The following is a 22,603-nucleotide window of genomic DNA, read 5'->3' as shown; positions in this document are numbered from 1 at the left end:
TTTTTGAACCCAGCTACACTAACTGCACTAACCACATCCTCTGGCAACAAATTCCAGAGCTTTATTGTGCGTTGAGTGAAAAAGAATTTTCTCAGATTAGTCTTAAATGTGCTACATGCTAACTTCATGGAATGCCCCCTAGTCCTCCTATTATTCGAAAGTGAAAATAACCGAGTCACATCTACTCGTTCAAGACCTCTCATGATCTTAAAGACCTCTATCATATCCCCCCTTAGCCGTCTCTTCTCCAAGCTGAACAGCCCTAATCTCTTCAGCCTATCCTCATAGGGAAGCTGTTCCATCCCCTTTATCATTTTGGTTGCCCTTCTCTGTACCTTCTCCATCGCAACTATATCTTTTTTGAGATGCGGCGACCAGAATTGTACACAGTATTCAAGGTGTGGTCTCACCATGGAGCGATAGAGGCATTATGACATTTTCCGTTCTATTAACCATTCCCTTCCTAATAATTCCTAACATTCTATTTGCTTTTTTGACTGCTGCAGCACACTGAGCTGACGATTTTAAAGTATTATCCACTATGATGCCTAGATCTTTTTCCTGGGTGGTAGCTCCTAATATGGAACCTAACATCGTGTAACTACAGCAACGGTTATTTTTCCCTATATGCAACACCTTGCACTTGTCCACATTAAATTTCATCTGCCATTTGGATGCCCAATCTTCAAGTCTTGCAAGGTCCTCCTGCAATGTATCACAGTCTGCTTGTGATTTAACTACTCTAAATAATTTTGTATCATCTGCAAATTTGATAACCTCACTCATCGTATTCCTTTCCAGATCATTTATATATATATATTGAAAAGCACCGGTCCACCCAGGGTTCTGAAGAGGGACCCTGAGTGGACATGTGTATAGTGGCATGCTGAACATGTTTTTCGTGCCGCACTCCATCTGATATCTTCACCCATGTGTGAGGACTACCATCCTGCTTGTCCTACGAGAATTCAGGAATTTTCAGATACTTTGCATCTTTTATGGGCACTTAGCTGTGAACAGCACAAACTGCTCTGCTGATGCTCAGAGGTTACATTCTATGAGAGATTCTCTATTGGATCCAGCCACAATCAAACATACAATACAAAATATATTTATTGATACAAAGATTTGAAGGAAACCTATTTATTTTTTGAATTAGAGCTACTAGTACAGAAGGCCTTTTACATATTAAAAACAGTAAACATTAGGTAAACCTTATAAGGGATCTGCAGGGAGACAAAGCATCTTAAGAAATATCCATAGTTTGCACTGTTTCTTCCACCACATCAAGAGGGATAACTTTTTCTTTCAGAATTGCAGTAGTTCCTTTCTTGTACTTGTAGCTACCAGTCCTGTTTAAAAGGAAAACAGTAAAGTTTGAAAAGTTAATTTCATTAATCGTTTCCTGATTTTAAAAAAGACTGCATTTTCATACCACATTGCCAGCTAACAAACTTACTCATCTGTACAAAAGAATTCCAACTTTTTAACAAGTAATCTGATCAGACAACACCAATGATGGACACTAGTTTAAACTCCCTCTGCATCTGATTTCGGTAAAAGAGACAAGCACTATGATGTAGTATCATTGTTAATGTAGCTCTTCTTGGCACTCCACAAAAATGCAAATAACTTGGACATAGGCTGTTATAAACTAACATGGTTTAAATTTTGCTAAAAAGCCAAATGGACAACAACCAACAAACAATTTTTATTACATAAAAGTAGAACCATAAAAGTAGAACCAGAAATCAAATACAATAAAAGCTGCATTATCCTGTATACATGGGGAAGAGGTGGTGCAAGTTAATCAAATATGCCAGTTATTTGGATAGCCTTCACTTTCTTGTATTTCCCTTCCCCTCCTCTCTCATTTCTGGCAGGAAACGGGAGGGGAGGGAGAGATGCTGGAGTGGACAGAGTACAGATTCTTGTAAAAGACAGAAAGGCAGGGGGCAATGCTAGAATGGGCAAAGTACAGCAAAAAAAAGCTACTCTGTCTTCCTTACTGGGCATGATGATGGTTAACAGAGTATTCCAGTTTGTAGAATGATCCATGTGGATGTATTCCTATCCAGAAAAAATAATCCAAATTGACTATTTAAGGGCTTGAGACATTATTACTGAACAAGAAATTCATGGCTTTTACATCTCTACCAGTAAACCAATTAGTTTTAAAATCAAACTGAGAAATTGAGTTAACTGCTGTTTGTATATAACAGCTTACACTTCATAGCTGTTTGTAATATCTACTAGTCTCAACCAAATTTCAAGATACTTCACAGCTAAAATACCATAAAACCTATCGTCACAGAATTGACGGCATCATCATTTGATAATTCTTCTGTTGACTTAAATGGGTAGACTGAGTGGACCAAGTGGTCCTTACCTGCCAAACCTTCTCTCTATGGTCTAATAAAAAGTATTAAACTGCAACTCCATTTTCTCCAAAACTGATGTGTCCACTAGAATTCTGCACTACAAGACAGAATATTATATATATACCCACACACCCCCACAAAAAAATATATATTGCTATCAATTTTGAATTCTCTAATTTAATTCTGTAATTTTGCCATGATACATTTTCAATCTTAAATGTTTCTCAGTTTTAAGCTGAATAATCTTTTTAACATCTTTCATCTTGAGCTCTCTAGAAAGTCTCTCAGAATCAGCAATACAAATATTTTGCAAGCTGATAATTCAGTATTGCAGAACAAAGTTATAGTGGCAACTGTATGACTAAAAGTGATTAAGCAAACACAACAAACAAACAAAAATACATCTGAAATGGAAAGGGGAAAACAAAAGTATGTATGAGGGGAAGGAGGAAGCAATGGTGTAGCCAGAACTAATTTTCTGGGTGAGCCATAGGCATACAGGTCTGAGCCCTACTAAATGTATTCCGGAATAATGCTTTAGCATGCACGCTACAATGGGTTTCTAAGTAGTCTGTGACAGCCGTTATGCATCATGAGTGAAACTTTAAATTTATTTATTTTTAACAATTACTTCAAGCACTTAACTTTAAAAATTCCTTATTAATCCATATTAATATATTTTATATTTATTGTGGTTTATAAATGCACAAGAACATCACTTAAAATGGAAAGAACACAAACATCAGATCCAATCAATCATGCAATAAAAAAAAATATCTGTAAGACTGATATTCAGATGCTAGATAGCCAGATAAGTAGAACTTGTCCGGCTTTCTAGCAGCAGCTGAATATCTGGTTATATTCAGTGGCCACTGGACAAGTTGTGGGTGAGCAATGGGCACATTGGGCCGGTGCTACTTAGCTGGATAAATTATCCAGCTAAGTAGTGATATTCAGCCCTAAACAGATAACTTATCTGGCTAAGTAGCCATTTCTATGGGGATATTCAGCAGCATAGCCATCTGCTGAATATCCTATCTAAGTTAGCCAGATATATCTATCTGGCTCATTTAGATAAAACGGCTAGCTTTGAAATATTGACCCCAGAAAGGCAGAAATATAACTACAATAAAAAAGAAATAATCATAAGAACAGGTGCAAAGCAGAACTAGGATAGTTCACATTACAATCCAACATAAACAAAACACATATTCAAATTCTGGTGTCGTCTTAGCGAAAAAACTCCCTCCACTGCTAAACATTTCATGAAGTAACACAAAACCCTGCAAATAAAAAAAAAGATGCCTAGAACTTTGCCATACCATACAATCACTACACAGACACTCAGGACTCAAATAACAGCAGCCTTATTAAAAAGTAGCAATGCAAATACTACACCAAGCCCTAGAACATTAATACACCACCTAATGGGGTGTATTAATGTTGAAATCCCTACAGAGAAACTATGCACTAGCAGAAAGCAGCATTGCTTACCTGTAACAGGTGTTCTCCCAGGACAGTAGGATGTAGTCCTCACATGTGGGTGACAACATTAGACGGAGCCCTGTGACGGAATACTTTTGTCAAAGTTTCTAGAACTTTGACTGGCACACTGAGCATGCCCAGCATGCCATAATCCCTGTAGCCACAGGGGTCTCCCTTCAGTCTCGTTTGTAGCAAAAGGTGCAAGCGAAAAAAATAAAATAATAAAACGGTTTCGGACCCAATTCCATGGGGTGGCGGATGGGTTTCATGAGGACTACATTCTGCTGTCCTGGGAGAACACCGGTTACAGGTAAGCAACTCTGCTTTCTCCCAGGACAATTAGGATGGTAGTCCTCACATGTGGATAATTAGCAAGCTACAGGCTGACTCATATTTAAATTGGACTAACAGCATACAACTTGTGCAACAGGCACAACTGGTGTACTGTTGGGAAAAATGAGGCAGCCTAAAAATCACAGCAGATGGATGTGGAAGGAGTTGGGATCATACTGGAAATAAGTTCTTCAAGACAGATTGGCCAAAGGCAAAGTCTTGACGTCCTTCCTTGTCTAGGCAGTAATATACTGCAAATGTGTGAAGAGAGCTCTATGTTGCAGCTTTACAGATCTCAGCAATCGGTACTGAATGACAGTGTGCTACTGAGGTTGCCATGGCTCTTACTGAGTGCACCTTCACTCGTCCCTGAAGAGAAAGGCCTGCTTTCTCATAGCAGAATTCGATACAGTCTGCTAGCTAGTTGGAGAGAGTTTGTTTGCCCACTGCAACTCCCAGTTTATTTTTATCGAAAGAAACAAAGAGTTGGGTGGATTTTCTGTGGACTGCAATGCGGTCTAGGTAAAATGCAAGAGCACGTTTAGAGTCCAAGATGTGTAAAACTCTCTCGCCCTGGTGAGAGTGAGGCCTTGGGGAAAAAGGATTCAAGTGAAAGTCAGTTACCACCTTGGGAAGAAATTTAGGGAGAGTACGGAGGACCACTCGGTCATGGAAGAACCTTGTATAGGGTGAGTATGTGATAAGTGCTTGTAATTCACTGACCCTTCAAACAGATGTAATGGCTACTAGGAAGAGAACTTTCCATGTAAGAAATTTAAAATCGCAGGAGTGCAAAGGCTCAAATGGGGAACACATGAGTCTTGTAAGTACTACATTTAAGTCCCATTCAGTAACCAGTGGCTGTAGAGGGGGCTTAAGTTGCAGTAGGCCCCTCATAAATCGACTTACAAAGGAGTTGCGCTGATATTGGGGCACCCCTTCTCCCTTGAGGTACGCTGAGATGGCACTGAAGTGTACCCGTACTAAGGAAGTCTGGAGACCATAGTCTGAAAGGTGCCAGAGATAGTCTAATAGAGATGGACTGGGGCAGGAAAAGGGGTTGATACCTTTTTGCGTGCAACACGTGGTAAATATATTCCACTTAGAATGATATAATTTTCGGGTGGAAGTTTTTGTGAAGCTATAAGCACTTGAGAGACCTCAGTTGAAAGATTGAGGGGTTGAAGAATCAGGCTTTCAACATCCAGGCTATGAGGGACAGGGTCTGAAGGTTCGGGTGGCGTAACATGCCGTGGTCTTGAATTATGAGATTGGGCGCTGTGCCCAGGCGAATTGGTTCTCGGATGGAGAGGTCGAGAAGAATGAGAAACCACACTCGTCGAGGCCAGTACAGGGCTATGAGTATCATTGACCTCATGTCCTGTTGCAGTTTCATGAGAGTTTTGGCTATTAGTGGAATTGGAGAATACGCATATAGTAGGCCTGTGTTCCAGGGGTGAGTGAAGGCGTCCATGGCTAACATGTTTTGTTGCCTGTGCAGGGAACAGAATCTGTCCACTTTGAGATTCATTTCGGGTGCAAAGATGGTTGGTTGACCCCAGCGTTGGAAGATTTTGCTCACTACACAGGGATCCAGAGACCACTCGTGGGGATGGAAACAGACTGAGGCAATCTGCTACTACATTCTGTATGCCTGCGATACGTGGCCCACAGATGCATGGCGTGTGCAAGGGCCCAGGCCCAGATTTGCGCAACTTCTTGGCAGAGCAGATAAGAACCTGTTCCTCCTTGTTTGTTCAAGTATCACACTGCAACTGTGTTGTCTGTCTGTATGAGAACAGTCTTGTGTGAAAGGCAGTCCTTGAACGTATAGTGGGTCGGATTTTAAAAAGGCCCGGCGATGCGCGTAAAGCCCCGGGATGCATGTAAGTCCCGGGGCGTGGGCAGAGGCCTGCAACACAGTGGCCATTACCGCTGTATCGAGGGACTGTGTTTTAGCAGCCTGCCGGCAGGCGCAAAACATAAAATAAAAATTTGGGAGGGGGGCATTAGAGTAGGGTTTGGGGGAGGAAAGGTTAGGGGAAGGTGTGGGAAGGGAACGGGGGAAGGCAGCACGGCTCAGCGCGCACAAGGTGCACCCCCTTGCATGCGCCTGCAAGTTATAAAATCAGGTGTACATGTGCGCGCGCCAGGTAGCACGCGCACCTTTTTAAAATCTACCCGTCAGAGCATAACGTATGGCTTGAAGCTCTAGGAAGTCGATTTGAAACTTTGCTTCGAGTTGTGTCCAAGTACCTTGAGTTTGAAGGTTGTTCACATGAGCTCCCCAACCCAAGTTGGATGCATCTCTGGTTAAGGTCAGTTGTGGAACTGGTTGCTGGAAGTGTAGACCTGTCAGCAAGTTGGCTTTATTTGTCCACCAGAGAAGTGACAGGTGCAGCTGGTCGGTTACATGAATCCGGGATGAAAGAGGTTGAGTGGCTTAGAGCCACTGAGATTTCAAAGTCCATTGAGTTATTCTCATGGCTAGCCTGGCCATAGGAATGACGTGGACCGTGGAAGCCATATGGCCCAGCAACGTGAGGAATTGATGGGCTGAGGCTGTTTTGTATGTGTGCAGAGATGCAGCCAATTTGGCGAGTATGTCTGCGCGGTCGTTGGGCAGGAAGGCCTTTGCAACTGTGGTGTCCAAATCTGTTCCGATGATAGTAAGGAGGTGAGATGGATCAAAGTGGGATTTTTGATAATTTATCAGAAATCCTAGTGAGTGTAGTAGGTTCATAGTAAGCTATAAAGAGTTGAGAGCTCCTTGTTTGGATCGACTTTTTATTAGCCAGTCGTCTAAGTAAGAAAACACATGGATGGTGTTTCTGCTGAGATGTGCAGCAGCCACTGCTAGGCATTTTGTGAACACTCAAGGTTCTGAATGGCAGAACTCTGTATTGAAAATGTCCGTGACCCACTATGAAGCGCAGGTATTTGCAGTGATGTGGGGATATGGCAATATGTGCGTAGGCGTCCTGAAGGTCCAGAGAACAGAGCCAATCTCCTTGCTGTAGTATGGGAAGCATGGTGCCGAGAGACACCATTCTGAATTTTTCTTTTTGAAGAAATTTGCTGAGATTACGGAGGTCTAGGATGGGGCGGAGACGCCCGCTTTTTTTGGAATCAGAAAGTAACGTGAGAAGAACCCTGCGCCTCTCTGCGCCAGGGGGATGGCTTCTACAGCCCTGGTTCGCAGAAGGGTGGAAAGTTCTGACTCTAGAAGCAATGTGTGGTCTTTTCAGGCCCACAGTGGATTGGGTGGAGAGTCCAGGAGTACTGAGAGGAAGTTTAAATGGTAACCCTGGGCTATGATGGATATTACCCACTGATCTGTTGTTATGAGGCGCCAATTGTTTTGGAAGTAGTGCAGGTCCTCCTAAGGGTATTCCTGGGTTTGGGTTAATTGGTGATTGGCTGCTGTTCTCTGGAAACGCATCAAAATCCAGAGGCTGGACCAGCTTGTGGGGCTGGTTGTGCTCTGGGAGCTTTGGACTGGCGTGCATGTCCCCTTTGAGGGGCTCTGACTGGTCTCGCTTGAGATGCAGGAGGATAGTACTTGCATGAGCAGTAAAATGGTCTTCTAGGGTCCCTTCTCATGCTTTTGCGGGATGAGGAGGGAGCGTCCGTAGTGACTGTAGATAATTGACGTAGGGTCTCGTGGTGGTCCTTCAACTGAGCCACTGCATCTTGTATTTTATCTCCAAAGAGATTGTCTCCAGTGCACGGGACATCAGCAAGCTTATCTTAGACCTCAGGTCTTAAATCAGAAGCTTTCAGCCAGGCCCATCTTCTAGCACTGATCCCTGTTGCTGACAATCGGGAAGCAGTCTCAAAGGAGTCATATGCCGCTCTTACCTCATGCTTCCCTGCTTCGAACCCCTTGTGGATGATGGCAGTCAGGCTTGCTTGCTGCTGTTGAGGCAAGGAGTCCGTAAAATCTTGGACTTGCTTTCATAGATTTTGTTGGTACTGGGTCATATATAGTTGGTAGGCGGCTATACGGGATACCAACTTAGAGCCTTGGAAGATTTTCCGACCCAGACCGTCCAGGAACTTCTGATCTTTACCAGGGGGAGCTGAGGAATGCAGACACAATCGCTTGGCCTTCATCTGTGCGGATTCAACCACAACACTTCATGCACTGGAATGGCCATAATTTCCTTGGGGGCATCAAACTGTAAAGCTTCCAAGGTTTTGTGACGGGTGTCCTCTTCTGTCACCAGGTTGAAGGGAATGGTTTCAGATATTTCCTTAATAAAGTTGGTAAAGGAAAGGTCTTCAGGAGGAGACCGTCATCTCTCTTCGGGAGGAGAAGGCTCTGAAAGTAAGTCCTCTGATGTGGATGTATCTGTGTCAACATCAGGGAGTTCCTGAAGGAGGGAGAATGTCTAACATTCCAGGGCGCGTAGACATCAATGGAGGGTGTACTGCTATCGATGGAGGCTTCAATGGAAATGAGGGGAACGGAGGACGTTTTGGCCTCGAGAGCCCTGATAGTCCTGGAAGCGGTTTCGGCATCGATGGACCTGGAGCTGGAGTCAGGCTAGAAGTTGTGTCATCTTCCTCCAAGGAACCCAGAACGGGTATTGGGAGCTACAGAGGTCTCGATGGCCGTCTCGGTGCCGATGGAACGGGCTGAGTTGGAAAAGCACCGATGAGGGTATTCAGTCGGTACAGCAACGGTGCAAACATCGATGGTTCTGGGGTCGGTGCCGGTATGGGGGCCGGCATCAATGGCGGTTGCAGGCTTCGGAAGGCATTGAGGACTACCTGGCGGACAAGGACGTCCAGTTCCTCCCTGAAAGCTGGTGTTGATAGCGCAGCTACAGGTGTGGATAGCGCAGCTACAGGGGGAGGCAGGCTAGGCATTACTGGCCCTTCCACAGGAATTTGTGGAGGCTCAGTACCCGGCACCGATGTCGGTGGGGAACGCCTCGGGATCTCGGGTACAGAGGAGTATGGGGGGGCCCTCTTCGAAGGCAGCTCGACAGCCATCGATGCCGCTTTGATGTCGGTGCCGGTGGTGATGTTTCCCCTCGGTGCTCGGTCAGATCTTTCCCCGGCACAGAGGATGAAGCTATCAATGTCCTGGATGGCATCGGTGCCGGACAGTCACAGTCTCCCTGCTGCTCCCGGCGAGGTTTGTCGGTGGATAGCCGTTTACTCGCCGGTGATGACTGGGCAGAAGTTGATGGAGTTAGTTTTAATTTCAAAAGAGTCTCCATTCTGTCAAGACAAGCCTGTCTAACTTTCAGAGTCATTTGGGCGTAGTCAAGACACCGGCGGACATCGTGCGAAGAGCCCAGGCACAGGACACACACAGTGTGAGGGTCCGTGATGGACACTATTCACGGACACTCTGAGCACTTTCTAAACCCTGTCGCCATGCCGAAAAAAAGGGCACAAAATGGTCGGTGACCTGCGGGAACCGATTGGTAAGGCGGCAGGAACCAACTGAAGACACGGGAAAAGTACTCACCAAGCGTCAGAGGAAACGGGGCGCGATGGGACACCCCTGTTAGGTAACTTTTTAAAGAAGTAAACTTCAAATCTTTCCATGAGGAAAAAAGGTGAGAAATCTCACAGAGCTCCTAACCCGCGAGGCAAACTGCAGCGCAGAAAAAATGAGACTGAAGGGAGACCCCTGTGGCTACAGGGATTATGGCATGCTGGGCATGCTCAGTGTGCCAGTCAAAGTTCTAGAAACTTTGACAAAAAAGTATTCTGGGACTACCATCCTGCTTGTTCTGGGAGAAATACTGCATCTCAGTCACACACACACACAGACTGACCCTTACCTAACATACAGAAATAAGGGACTACAAATTAGAAATAGAAACATGCATACAAAACCCAAATAGAAAGCCTGAGAAACCAGATTCTGAACAGTTGAACCTTAAAGAACAAAATATAAAAATATAAGAAATGCACACTCTCAAAGAAGGTATATTCCAATCGCTAAAAACTCAAAATATATATATATATTTTTTCTTTCCCCTTTGTTGTCTGATCTTTTTATTTTTCTAATCAGTTAATCCAGGTTTCTTGTTTTCCTACTTTCCCCTTGTTGGTCTTTTCCTAATTCCTTCTCTGGGGATATTTTTCTCTTTTTGCTACTTCTCTCTTCTCCTTTTCCTCACACACACACCCACACACAAACACAGGTTCATGCTTTATCTCTTACACTTCCTCACTCATACAAGCTCTCTCTCACTCTCTAATAGGCTTATACACACATCCATACATCCAGGCTCCCATTCTCTCTCACACACACCCCAGGCTCTGATTCTCATATACACACACAACACCTAGGCTACTTCTTCTCACGCGCACATACACAAGGCCTCACTGCCATTCCCCTTCTTCTGCTGCCTCAGAGATGGGCTCCCGCATCAGCCTTGCTTCGGCAGGCCCTCTCATTCGCCACCAGAGAGATGGGTTCCCATGGCAGCCTTGCTTCAGCAGGTCTTCTACGCTGCCATGGGGATGGGCTCCCTCAGGGCCCAACTTCGCCATCCCCACCGCAAGGATGTGATCCTTGGCGTCCATTCTTCAGGCCTGTATCAGACAATGGGTGTCCATAATCCACCCAGGCCCACCCACGACTATGCCACTGGGTGACCTGAGAAAAGTATTTAGGAGCTTAGTAAAAAACACTCACCTCACTCCTTTTTTGTTAGCAATATCATGCGGACGAAGATAGTCCAACTTGTTCTTGGATATAACACACAGATCAATGTTGCTTCCAGAACCAAGATCATTGAATATGCCTGACGAAATAGCTTCTCTCACAAGTTCTTTGGCATCCTCTTCCTGTAAAAGAAAGAGAATTATATCCATACTTTAGGTAAAGTATTATGCTTTATAAGCACATAGGAAAGTACTTACATATGTTTTTGATAGTAGTATTACCAATTAATTTTTTGCCACAAACAGTGAGCGGAGGGGGCACAACAAAATAAAGCACACAATAGGAGAAAGCTAATGTTACAAATCAACACAGCATTTTTGCGGTGCATACTGCCTATGTGTAAGGCTTTGTTTTCAGTTTTTATTTTTTTTCTAGTAATTTCAGTTATAATTTAAAAAATTATTCAAAAATTGACTTTTCAACTGATTTTTCTCATGTGAAAGTCATTATTTCCACTGAATTTTGTATAACATTGAAATTCTCCCAAAAAATAATATAAAACTGAAAATGAAGGTCCCTACCAACCTTTGGCCAGAGGTTGCTATGTATGCCGTAGAACAAGTGCCACTACACTGTGGGACCAAGATACAAGGCAAAAGACCGGAAAATGATTTATGATTTATTAACAGAGTATAGCCCAACAATCTGTTATATTACTGAAATCTGGTTGAAAAACATTAACTTAATATTGATCAATCAATTGCCATTACACAAATGATATTTTTTCTCTATCAAGACCAAAAAAGAGAGGAAGTGGTCTAATAGTGATATCCAAAAAAGAATTAAAATTGATAAAAGCTCAAGTAGAAATTGCCCCTCCCCCATTTAAGATTGGCTTATTTAAAAATATTTTTTTCCAATTACTACTAGTTACTGCCCTCCTGATCTTTTGCAGTACAATTGTTCTTTAGTGGAATGTTTAACAAAAAATATCACTAGTGATACTCCAGCTGTAGTTTTGGGTGACTAATTTACAAGTAGATAATATTCCACGCTCAGTAGCCTGTGAGATACCGTATTTTCCGGCGTATAAGACGACCCCCCCTTTTTATACACATTTTTAAGAAAAAAATAATTTTACACTCAAACAGGAGCAACCCTATCTATGAAAGGGCAACACTACAAATACCATATATCAGGCCCTAAAAACCAATACACCTCTTATTAGGAAAACAGAACTAGCAAGCAGCTAGAGATCCCCACACAGAAATAATTGTAAAACTATACTAATAAGCAAAATAAATGTTTCAAAACAGCTATGAATAGAATAATATCCAACAATTAAAAACTCATAAAAACTATTAAACATTCTCCAAACACCAATAAAATATTTCAAAAAAGCAGACATCACATAATATTAAATAATTAAAATGGCAGTCAATCAAGAAAAATAAACTTAAAAAGCCACCTTTACTTACCCCCTCCAGCAGCTCTCCTATTCCGCTTCCTTAGGGCCCATGTGTCTCACACACACACCATACCAGTCATGTCCCCATGACCAGTTTCTGTCTCTCACACACTATTCATTTCCCAGTCTTTGACACACACACCAGACACCTTCCTGAACAGTTTCTCTCATGCCATACACACACACAGACTTCCCACTCCCGTGTTCTGCTTACCGTACATATACGGGCTTCTCACTCTCATAATCACTTTCTCTGTCTCACACACACACCAGTCTCTCTCTCATTTCCATGCTCGCTCTCCACGTGCACAGGCTTCTCATTCCCTGAATCACATTCTTTCTCTCACATTCACACACACCAGTCTTTCTCTCACACACACCGTCACCTTATCAACCAGTCTCTCTCTCATGCACGCACACACAGCCCTCCCACTCCCATGCTCTCTCTCACATAATCAGGCTTCTTACTCCCATGCTCTCTCTCACATAATCAGGCTTCTTACTCCCATGCTCTCTCTCACATAATCAGGCTTCTTACTCCCATGCTCTCTCTCACATAATCAGGCTTCTTACTCCCATGCTTTCTCACATACCCAGATTTCTCACTTCCATGCTTTTTCTCTCTCTCACACTCACATACACATCAGTCATCTCTCTGAGCAGTCACTTTCATTGTCTCTCACATATACACACACATGAGCTCTCTGACCAGTTTCTCTCAATCACACACATGCTCTCAATCAAATGCATTCTCTCACTTACACACAGGCTGGCTGGCTGCTTCTCTCTCACTCACTTCCTCTCCCCTCCCCCGCCCCCCCCGAGCACAAATGGTAGCTGCTGCAGCCTCCTCCTCCAGCCCCCGCAGGCCAAGAAAGAAGAATCTCATCGGCCGCGGGAGGCTCACGCTGCTGTCTCCTTTCCCTATTATCAGCTGCTTCGATTGCTCGGGGGCCGATGCTGCTGTCACCACTGCTATTTTTTCATGCGGCACGGCTCTTTCTCCTTCCCGCGCACCGCGTATCACTTCCTGTTCCGGGTCAGAGGGGGGGGGGAGGGGGGGGGAAGAAGAAAAGGCCAGCCGCGGATGCCAAAGCTTTTTTTTTTTTTTTGCACCACTGCTGTTCCCGCTGGCCGCTGGGCTTGAACATTCTGATAGCCCAGCGGCAACGGCAGCAGGGAAGGAAGAGCAGCGGGAGAGACCGGGAGCACGCGACACACCTGCCAGTGCTTGGCGACACACCGGTGAGAAACGCTGCCCTATAAGACGATACCCGGCGTATAAGACGACCCCCGACTTCTGAGAAGATTTTCAGGGGTTAAAAAGTTGTCTTATACGCCGGAAAATACGGTATTTATTGATACCCTAGCGGCCATAGGATTAAAATTAATAGTTGACAAACTCATCCATAAAGCTGGGCACACATTGGACTTTATTTTCATTAATCAGTATTTCGAAAGCCTCTCATCGTTGACATACCATTATTTGACACATACCACCCTGTCAATCAAAAAGCCCATAGCAAGTTATCCAAAAAATAATAAGATTGAGTTTGAGTTTTGTAAGACTATTAGTATAGATAATTTAATAGAACATCTACCTGAAAATTAGCAAAGATAGAATTAACTAGCATTGATAAGGCAGCAGCCTCATGGTAAGAATCATTACAGGCGCTTGCCGATAAACTCAGTCCGGTAATTAGAAAACAAGTTAACATTACAAGAAAGATAAATGCTCCTTGGTATTCCAAGGACTTAAAAGATCTAAAAAGGGTACTAAGAGCTAAGGAACGCACTTGGCAAAAAAATCCATCTATACAACTTCTTTCTGAATAATGTGTACCACTTGCCAGATATAGAATTCAAATTATAAAAGCTAAACATGATTTCTATGCTAGAAAAATTCATGATTTCAGTTTTAATCCCAAGATTCTTTTCTCTTTTATTCAGGATCTCATTAAACAAGGAAATCTGAATCTTTTCCCTGAGAATACAAAGTCTAAATGCGACAAGTTTGCCTCATTTTTTTAATGATAAGGTGCAAAGATTAACAAACCACGCTCCCCAAATATCAGATCAAAAGATCTTATTACATAAGACATCTGTTAATTCATGGTCTACCTTTGACTTAAGTCTCCTCAACCAAAATTGAGAATATAATTAAAAGGATGTACCCGGCTTGTCATCCTCTTGATGTAATCTCGATGAAACAATTAAACACGGTATCAAATATCATTACCAAACTAATTGCTGATATTGTAAATCTTTCTCTTAAAGAAGGAAAATTCCTTAACAGTCTAAAAGCTGCAGTTATAAAACCTATTTTAAAAAACAAGAATGCAGATAGGCCAACGTTAAGCAATTTTAGTCCTATTTCAAATCTCCCATTTTTAGCTAAATGTACCGAAAAAGTAGTACAAAAACAGCTGATTTTATTGATGAAAATTATGTCTAATATCCATCTCAATTTGGTTTTAGAAAATTTTTTTTTTTTTTTTTTTTTTAGCATTGAGACACTTTTAATCGCACTGACAGATACTGTTCTTAGAGGTATGGAATCTGGTCAATCGTATTTATTGATTATGCTAGATATATCCGCAGTGTTTGATACCGTAAACTGCAACATATTGACAGGCATATAGAAATTGAACTATCTGGAAAGGTTCTATCTTGGTTTAAATCCTTCCTGTACAACCATGCTTATGTGTGTTAAGATCGGAACTTCTAAGTTCAAAACTATTTCTCTTACATCAGGAGTCCCTCAGGGTTCGTCATTGTCGGCAACGTTTAATGTTTATATGTTGCCGCACTGTAAACTGTTATTGGGCTTGGGCTTAACTTTTTACATGTATGCTGATGATGTGCAGATTCTTCTTACCATAATCAAATCTATTGAAAATACTTTAAAACTCTGGGGTATATATTTAGCTTCCATTCAGCAATTACTCACACACATGAAATTAGTATTAAATAATCAAAAAACAGAAATAATGTATTTAAGTAATAGACCAATGAGTAATGTAATTACTTTATACAATATTGACTCCTCAACTCTGACTATAGTGGAATCAGCCCAAGACTTAGGACTGATTCTGGACTCTGAATTAAACATGAGAATAAATATTAGCAATATGATCAAAGACTGTTTCAACAAGCCACATATCTTAAAAAGTCTGAGACCTCTTTTATATTTTAATAATTTTAGAACTGTTTTACAAGTTCTGCTTTTTTCTAAGTTTGATTATTGTAATGCCCTGCTTTTAGGTCTCCCTGATAATACACTGAGACCTTTGCAGTTATTACAAAATGCTGCCACTAGAGTTTTAACTGCCGCAAAGAAATTTGATCATATTACACCTATTTAAAAATAATTACACTGGTTACCCATAAAATATAGGACTGATTATAAAGTTCTTTGCCTAATACATAAATCCATCAACAATGTTAACACAGAATGGTTAAATGCTTTCTTACGAATTCATACCCCACAGAGAAATCTACAGTCAGCAAATAAGGGTCTATAAACAATTCCATCGGTGAAATCAGCCCATTTGACTGAAGTCAGAGTGAGAGAGAGAGAGCAGTGTCTCTAGATGGGGCAGGCTTATAGAACTCTCTTCCTAGTGAATTGAGATTACAACCTAATTATCAGACTTTTATAAAAGACTTAAAGATGTGGCTCTTTATAAAGGCCTTTGGAGAAGATACTAAGGGGTGTTTTAAATTTTAATCTAAGGCTGTGTTAACAACATATTAAAAAGCTAATATTTTTTTAACTGATGTTTCTTTTTATTTTATGTTTTGCTTTTAATATTAGATTTTATTGTACAGTGTATATGATTTTACTTTTTATTGATTTCATTTGTTTTATTACTTTATACTGTATGGTTTGGGAGTTATTTTATTGAAATTGTGAACCGGTATCATTGATCACAGAATATCAGTATACAAAACAATATAAATAAATGAACAAAACAAAAATACTGTTGACCCAGTATGACAATTTATCAAGGAGCAGCTGACATCCACACACTTTCTTCCCACATGGAGAATTCATAGTTCTTTTGCAGTTTTACAGTCACTATTTTAAGAAAAATTACTATAAAACTAGGGATTCCAATACATTTTATTGAGAGATATAATTGGAAGTCTAGAGTTAAGTACTATTTTTAGTAAAGAAATAATAAGAATATAAGAATTGCCAAACTGGGTCAGACTGAGGATCCATGAAGCTCAGAATTCTGTTTCCAACAGTGGCCAATCTAGGTAACAAGTACCTGGCAGGATCCCAAACAGTAAGCAAATTCCATGCTGCTAATGCCCAGGGATACATAGTGGCTTTTCCCAAGACTAATGGTTGTTAACAATTTATGGACTTGTGCTCCAAGAATTTGTCCAAACCTATTTTGAACCCAGATTTCTGAACTTTTTCTCTGTATAGCTCATTAGCTTAGCTACGTAAAAATCTAATAGTTGTCGTTTACTTCTTAGTTTTCAGATGTACCATATGAAAGGAAAGCAATGAGGAGAAAGACTGTGTTATCTGCATTGACAATAAGGAAGGCCAAATACCATATATTTCGCTCCATAAGACGCACCTGACCATAAGACGCACCTAGGATTCAGAGGGGGAAAATAAAAAAATGGTGTGCTAAACCGGGTCTGTTCCCTGGCGTCTGTGCGTCTTACGGAGCAAATTAGGGGAGTGCATAAAATTTTTTTTTGTCCCCATTTCGTTTTCGGGTCTGGGGAGGGCCATTTAAGTCCACTCCCCAGATCAGAAAACTTTTATCATTCTCTTTCTTTGGGGAACCCCCCCCCCAAAAAAAAAACAACCAACCCATCCCAACCCTTTAAATTTAATTAACTACAACCCCCCACCCTCCTGACCCCCCCAAGACCTGCCAAAAGTCCCTGATGATCCAGCGGGGGTCAGGGAGCGATCTCCTGCACTTGGGCCGTCGGTCCTTTGCCCTTACTGTGTCACAGGGGCTACCGGTGCCATTGGTCGGCGCTTGTGACATAGTAAGGGCAAAGGGCCGTCGGCACCATTTTGATTACTGGCAGCCGACGGCCCTTTGCCCTTACTATGTCACAGGGGCCAACCAATGGTACCAGTAGCCCCTGTAACATAATAAGGGCAAAGGACCATCGGCGCCATTTTGATTACTGGCAGCCGACGGCCCAAGTGCAGGAGATCGCTCCCGGACCACCAGGAACTTTTGGCAGGTCTGGGGGGGGTGGGGGGTGTCAGGAGGATGGGGGGTTGTAGTTAGTTTTGTTTTGTTTTTTTATATTCGCTCCATAAGACGCACAGACATTTTCCCCCCACGTTTGGGGGGAAAAAAGTGCGTCTTATAGAGCGAAAAATACGGTACATAAATTAGGGTTATCATGAATCCTTATCAACTGATGACAACTTTGTTACTACAGAGAGACAATGGCCTTGTAATTTTGTTTAAAAAGAAGATTGGTCTCATTTTAAATGCCAAGATTTCCGAAACCACTCAGAATTCATCCTCGTATTTAGTATTTTTAGAAAACTAAAAAATAGAATCTTTCAAAACACTTCAACAGTGAAGGAACATGTTGACACCAACACTGAATCTGTGCTTCTGTCAGGGCTCAGTCATTGTGGGCTTTAACACAACAGAACTTGCAAGGGGGTAGAGAATAAAATGAAAGGGACACTTAAATTTCAGCTGGAAACAAGAAAAAGTACAGGAGGGTCTTTTAGAGATTGCTGTTTTCCTGACTCTGACTGAGGAAGGTTGTACACCAGCATCAATAATCTTCCCATTAAGAGATACCCTTAATTCACAAGCTGATGTTCATTAGCCAGTCTATGGAATATTTTGGAGAGATTTTGTAGAACACAAAACGTTAAAGAAACCATTTTTCACATATTACATTGTCCTGTATTAGGTAAAACATAAGCTCAAAATACACTTACCGTACAGCATATTTTATATTATATCAAATTTAACATAAGCACAAAAACAAATATAGCTCAAAAATGATCCAGAAAATATAGCAAAAATAAAAGTGCCTCTTTTTTTTCTTTTCACTATATAATTGTCACCATTTTTCCAAACTATTTTCTGTCAAACAGAGCCAATCCTAAAGACTGGGCAAAAAAATGTGTAACCATAAAAACAAAGGTTATTAACATTGTAAATATTGCACTGTTTATTGCTATTGCTGTGTTTTTCCATATGGTAGCATAACATATTAATCTGCAGTCCCACATAAGAATATAAGAAATACCATGCTGGGTCAGACCAAGGCCTATTAAGCCCAGCATCCTATCTCTGATAGTGGCCAATCCAGGTTGCAAGTACCTGGCAGATCCCATAAAGTAGATCTATTTCTTGTTACTCACTCCCAGGGAGAGTAAAATGCTTCTTTACTACTACAACTACTTAACATTTCTAACACGCTAAATGACATATGTAGTGCTATATAAACAGACAAAAAGACAGTTCCTGTTCAACAGATCTTACAATCTAGCAAGACAAACATACAGGACAAGAGACTTCTTTAGTCCACCTAGTTAACATGTTATGTGCTTTTCCTCCAGGAACTTGTCCAAACCTCTTTTAAACCAAGCTATGCTAGTCACCTTAACCATGTCTTCTGGCAGCAGATTCCGCAGCTTTGTTGTGCACAGAGTGAAAAAGTACTTTCTACAGATTTGTTTTAAATCTTCTGGTCATTAATTTCATAGAGTGTTCCCTAGTTCTAGTACTACTTTAAAGGGTAAATAACTTTTCCCTATTTATATGTTCCACCCACTCATGATTTTATAACATATATTCCCTCAGTCTTTTTTCAAAGGAAGTCTGCTTACCGTAAATGGTGTTTTCCGTAGATAGCAGGATGAATTAGCCATTACATGTGGGTGAGTTATAGCCGAGCTCAGAGAGCAGAACACTTCACCCTTTGAGTTCACTATGATAAGCCAATCATCCAGGTACAGAAAGACTTGCGTTCTCTGGCAACAGAGATGAGCTGCCACTACTGCAAGCATTTTGTAAAGACCCTTGAGGCTGACAATGGTTAAACAGAAGTACTCTGTACTGGTAGGGGAAAGTATCCACAAGGAAATGGAGATACCCATCCACCCTTTGCCCTGGTACTTTGTGAGTATAGGCATCCTTTAGATCCAAGGAGCAAATCCATTCATCCTTTATTATATAATGCAGGATCATGTTAAATGGGTTCATTTTTTATTTCTCTCAGAGTATATTTTTATTCAAGCATCTCAAGTTGAAAGTGGATCGCAATCCCCCAATTTTATTGGGGATAAGGAAGTATCAGGAATAGAAACCCAGAACATGTTGAGATGCTAGGATTGGTTTTATCGCTCATTGTTGAAGTGATTGGGCTTCCAGTCAAAGCTGTGGTAAATGAGAGGGATCTAGCTGGAGCGCCGAACAATGTGGGCAGGATGGAGGCCAGAAGAAATGTAACTGGTAGCGAGACTGCACAAATTGGAGGATCCAGGAGTCCTTGGTGATCAGACGCCACTCCTTCACAAAATGTTAGATTCTTCACTCCACTCGGAGAGTCGAAATGGATTATTCAGAGGAATCAAAAACTAGGCCCTAATATGGGCACTCCCGCATTCTCTTCCCTTATCTGAGCGACTGTCTCCCAGATTTATTCGCTGAAAAGATTATCCCCTAAACAAGGGAGGTCTGTCAGTTTTTCATAGACGTCCTTCTCTGATGCTACTTGCTCGAAGACATGCCCCAATAGAGGTGGAGTAGGTACGTGAAACTGAATCAAAGGATTTGTATACTAATTGGAGTAGATTTTGTATGCCCTTTTCCACATCCTCCTCCATGGCATGCAAGAAAGACTTCGACTTTTAAACACAGTCATGAATATACTGCAGCATGTAAGAACTGGTGGATGGTAATGCATACAGGTAGCATTGTGCTTTGAAAAATCTTTTTGCCAAAGTAATCTAGAAATCTGTGGTCTTTTCCTGGAGGAGAATGCAAGTGAATCTGTCTTCTTTGCTTTTTCATAGCAGATTCAATCACTATTGACTGGTGAGACAACTGGACAATATCAAAACCCAGTGCGTGCTGGACTCTGAATTTGAGTTCCAATTTTCTAGATGTGGGAGCGTCCATAATGGGGGTTTCCCACATTCTCATCTGTAGAACACGGAGGGTGTTGTAAACTAGAAGAGCCGCTGGTTCAGCTGGAGTGTCCAGTATTTGAAGACATTCAAGAAGCTCAGAGCGGGGGTATTTGTCTTTGTGATTATAGATACCCAGTTCAGTAGCCATCTTTTTCACAAACTTAGTAGGTAAGATAGTCTGGTAGCAAGGTGTGGCCCAGAAGATCAGAGGGTATGCCAGTAGAGTCTTCATCTGAGTTTAAAGATACTAGGTTCGTTTTACCCAGGACTCCACTGACAAAAAGGGTAAACTGGGAAGGGCTTCCGGTTGATTCTGAGAAGGAGAAGCCTAGTTCAACCCCTCCGAGCTACTAGAATCTGCTGCATGAGACAATAAAGAATCTTTGAGCAAGGGTTCTGTTGTGTTCACTCTGTTTAATGACAATTGAAAGGAGAGGCTGGAACATTCCTTCGTTTTCTTTGGTCAGAGAGATAAAAAAAACTCAAGTCTGCAATTTAGTCAAGCGACAGATGTGTCCTCTGGCCTGGTGTAGGTGGTGGGACATCCATCAAGATATGATAGAAGTCCCACTCCTATGGAAGTCACTGATTCTGCAGTATTCAGGCAGGATGAGTACTCTGGTTACTGTCAGAAGCAGGGCAATCTGACCCCCTCTCCCACAGATTTAGAATGGGCTGTGTAGAGTTATGTTAGCAAAACAACTTGATAAATTAAACTCTGAGAAGGATGCATCGGTAACTTTGATGAGGCAGGGTTTGAATACCTTGGATGCTTTGGTGTGCTATGATGAGTCTTTTGAGACAATTGTCAACGATATTAAATCAATGGCATCGGAGATGCACCATGGGTCTTTAAACTATGCATCGCAGGATGGTGGGATATAGGATCCTGAGAACTGTGTGACCAAAGGGCAGATGCGGAGTGTATCGAGGCCGCCTGCTTCTGTGGCATTAGAGCATTGTGCATCGGTGGTTCGTGTGTCTTGCTGCATCCTATGTCAAGCGCATCAATGTGCCATGTGTCGACTGCATTGGTGGAAGATGCATCGAGTAAATAAGTGCACCATGCATCGCTGATGCTGTTCGCACCGACAGCGCCAATGTGTAGGGGTGCTTTCAAAAAGTTTTCCCCTGAAGCTATCATAACAGCACTATGAAATTTCATTGACCAGACATGCAACATTATTCAAGGTTGCTGAAATGCTAGAATGTATATAAAAAGTCAAAAAGTATATTAAGATTGAAGATAGAGTTTCATTTTTGCCTTGTGGCTCAATTTAGAAATCACATGATTTACAAGAATTCAATCTCATTAGCATATATGAGATAAAAGTATAATGTCAAACAATTAGGAAAATATTATGCTAACAATCTAACTCATTGGTGTGTAAATTAGAGGTAGTGAGCTATTTAATCTAGTGCATCAATAACATTTTCTGAGATTGTTCCTGAATTGCCTTGCTGGTAATTGTATTCTCCTGGAATATTCCAATAAAGAACTTTCTCTTTTAGCTGCTGGTTTTTTAAGTGTTTATTTATATCCCACAACAGATGCATCCCACTTAGAATGTTTACGCTTCTTCAAAGCAGGCTGAAACGCACAGAAACATAGAAACTGATGTCAGAAAAGGACTAAACGGTCCATCCAATCTGCCCAGCAAGCTTATGGTAGCATCTGCTGCACCATACAAGTCACCCCTTACTTAGTTTTCCAAACCGTCAAAGTGAGGGCCCTTGGTTGCTGTCTGAGTCCAATTTCCTGTTACCTCTTGCTGTTGCAGCAGAAAGCAATGTTCGAGTTGCATCCAAAGTATTGGCTTATTGGTTGATGGTAGTAACAGCCACATCAGCAAGTTACCCACATACTTATTTGTTTTCCCAAACAGTGAAATCCAACGTCCTTCTTGGTTATTGTCTGAATCTAATTCCCCTTTTCCTCTTTTCCCCCTGCCTTTAAAGCAGAGGTCAATAATGGAGTTGCATCAACAGTATGAAGGCTTATTGGTTAAGGGTAGTAACCTCCACACCAGCAAGTTACCCCCATGCGCTCTTTTCTTCATTCCCATCCCCTAGCCTTAAGGGATCCACAGTGTTTATCCCATTCCCCTTTGAAATCTTTTACTATTTTTATCTAACACCACCTC

The 22,603-nt window shown here is 41.8% G+C and overlaps 1 protein-coding gene across 1 annotated transcript in view; it reads right to left on the bottom strand.

Annotated features, from left to right (window-relative positions):
- Window positions 1-1,095: 1,095 nt before the first annotated feature.
- Window positions 1,096-22,603, bottom strand: part of PSMB7 (proteasome subunit beta 7) — a 193,246-nt gene continuing 171,738 nt past the window's right edge. Inside the window, exons 7-8 of the mRNA XM_029613081.1 lie at window positions 10,867-11,018; window positions 1,096-1,352 (exon numbers count right to left, since the gene is read on the bottom strand). Coding sequence (XP_029468941.1) covers window positions 1,247-1,352; window positions 10,867-11,018 — 258 coding nt within the window. The 3' untranslated portion in view covers window positions 1,096-1,246. The remainder of the gene's footprint in view (window positions 1,353-10,866; window positions 11,019-22,603) is intronic.

This window comes from Rhinatrema bivittatum, chromosome 8 (genome assembly GCF_901001135.1).
Source record: "Rhinatrema bivittatum chromosome 8, aRhiBiv1.1, whole genome shotgun sequence".
Lineage (NCBI taxonomy): Eukaryota > Metazoa > Chordata > Amphibia > Gymnophiona > Rhinatrematidae > Rhinatrema > Rhinatrema bivittatum.
Note: the sequence above shows the minus strand (reverse complement) of the source record. Positions and strands in the feature narration are given on the sequence as shown.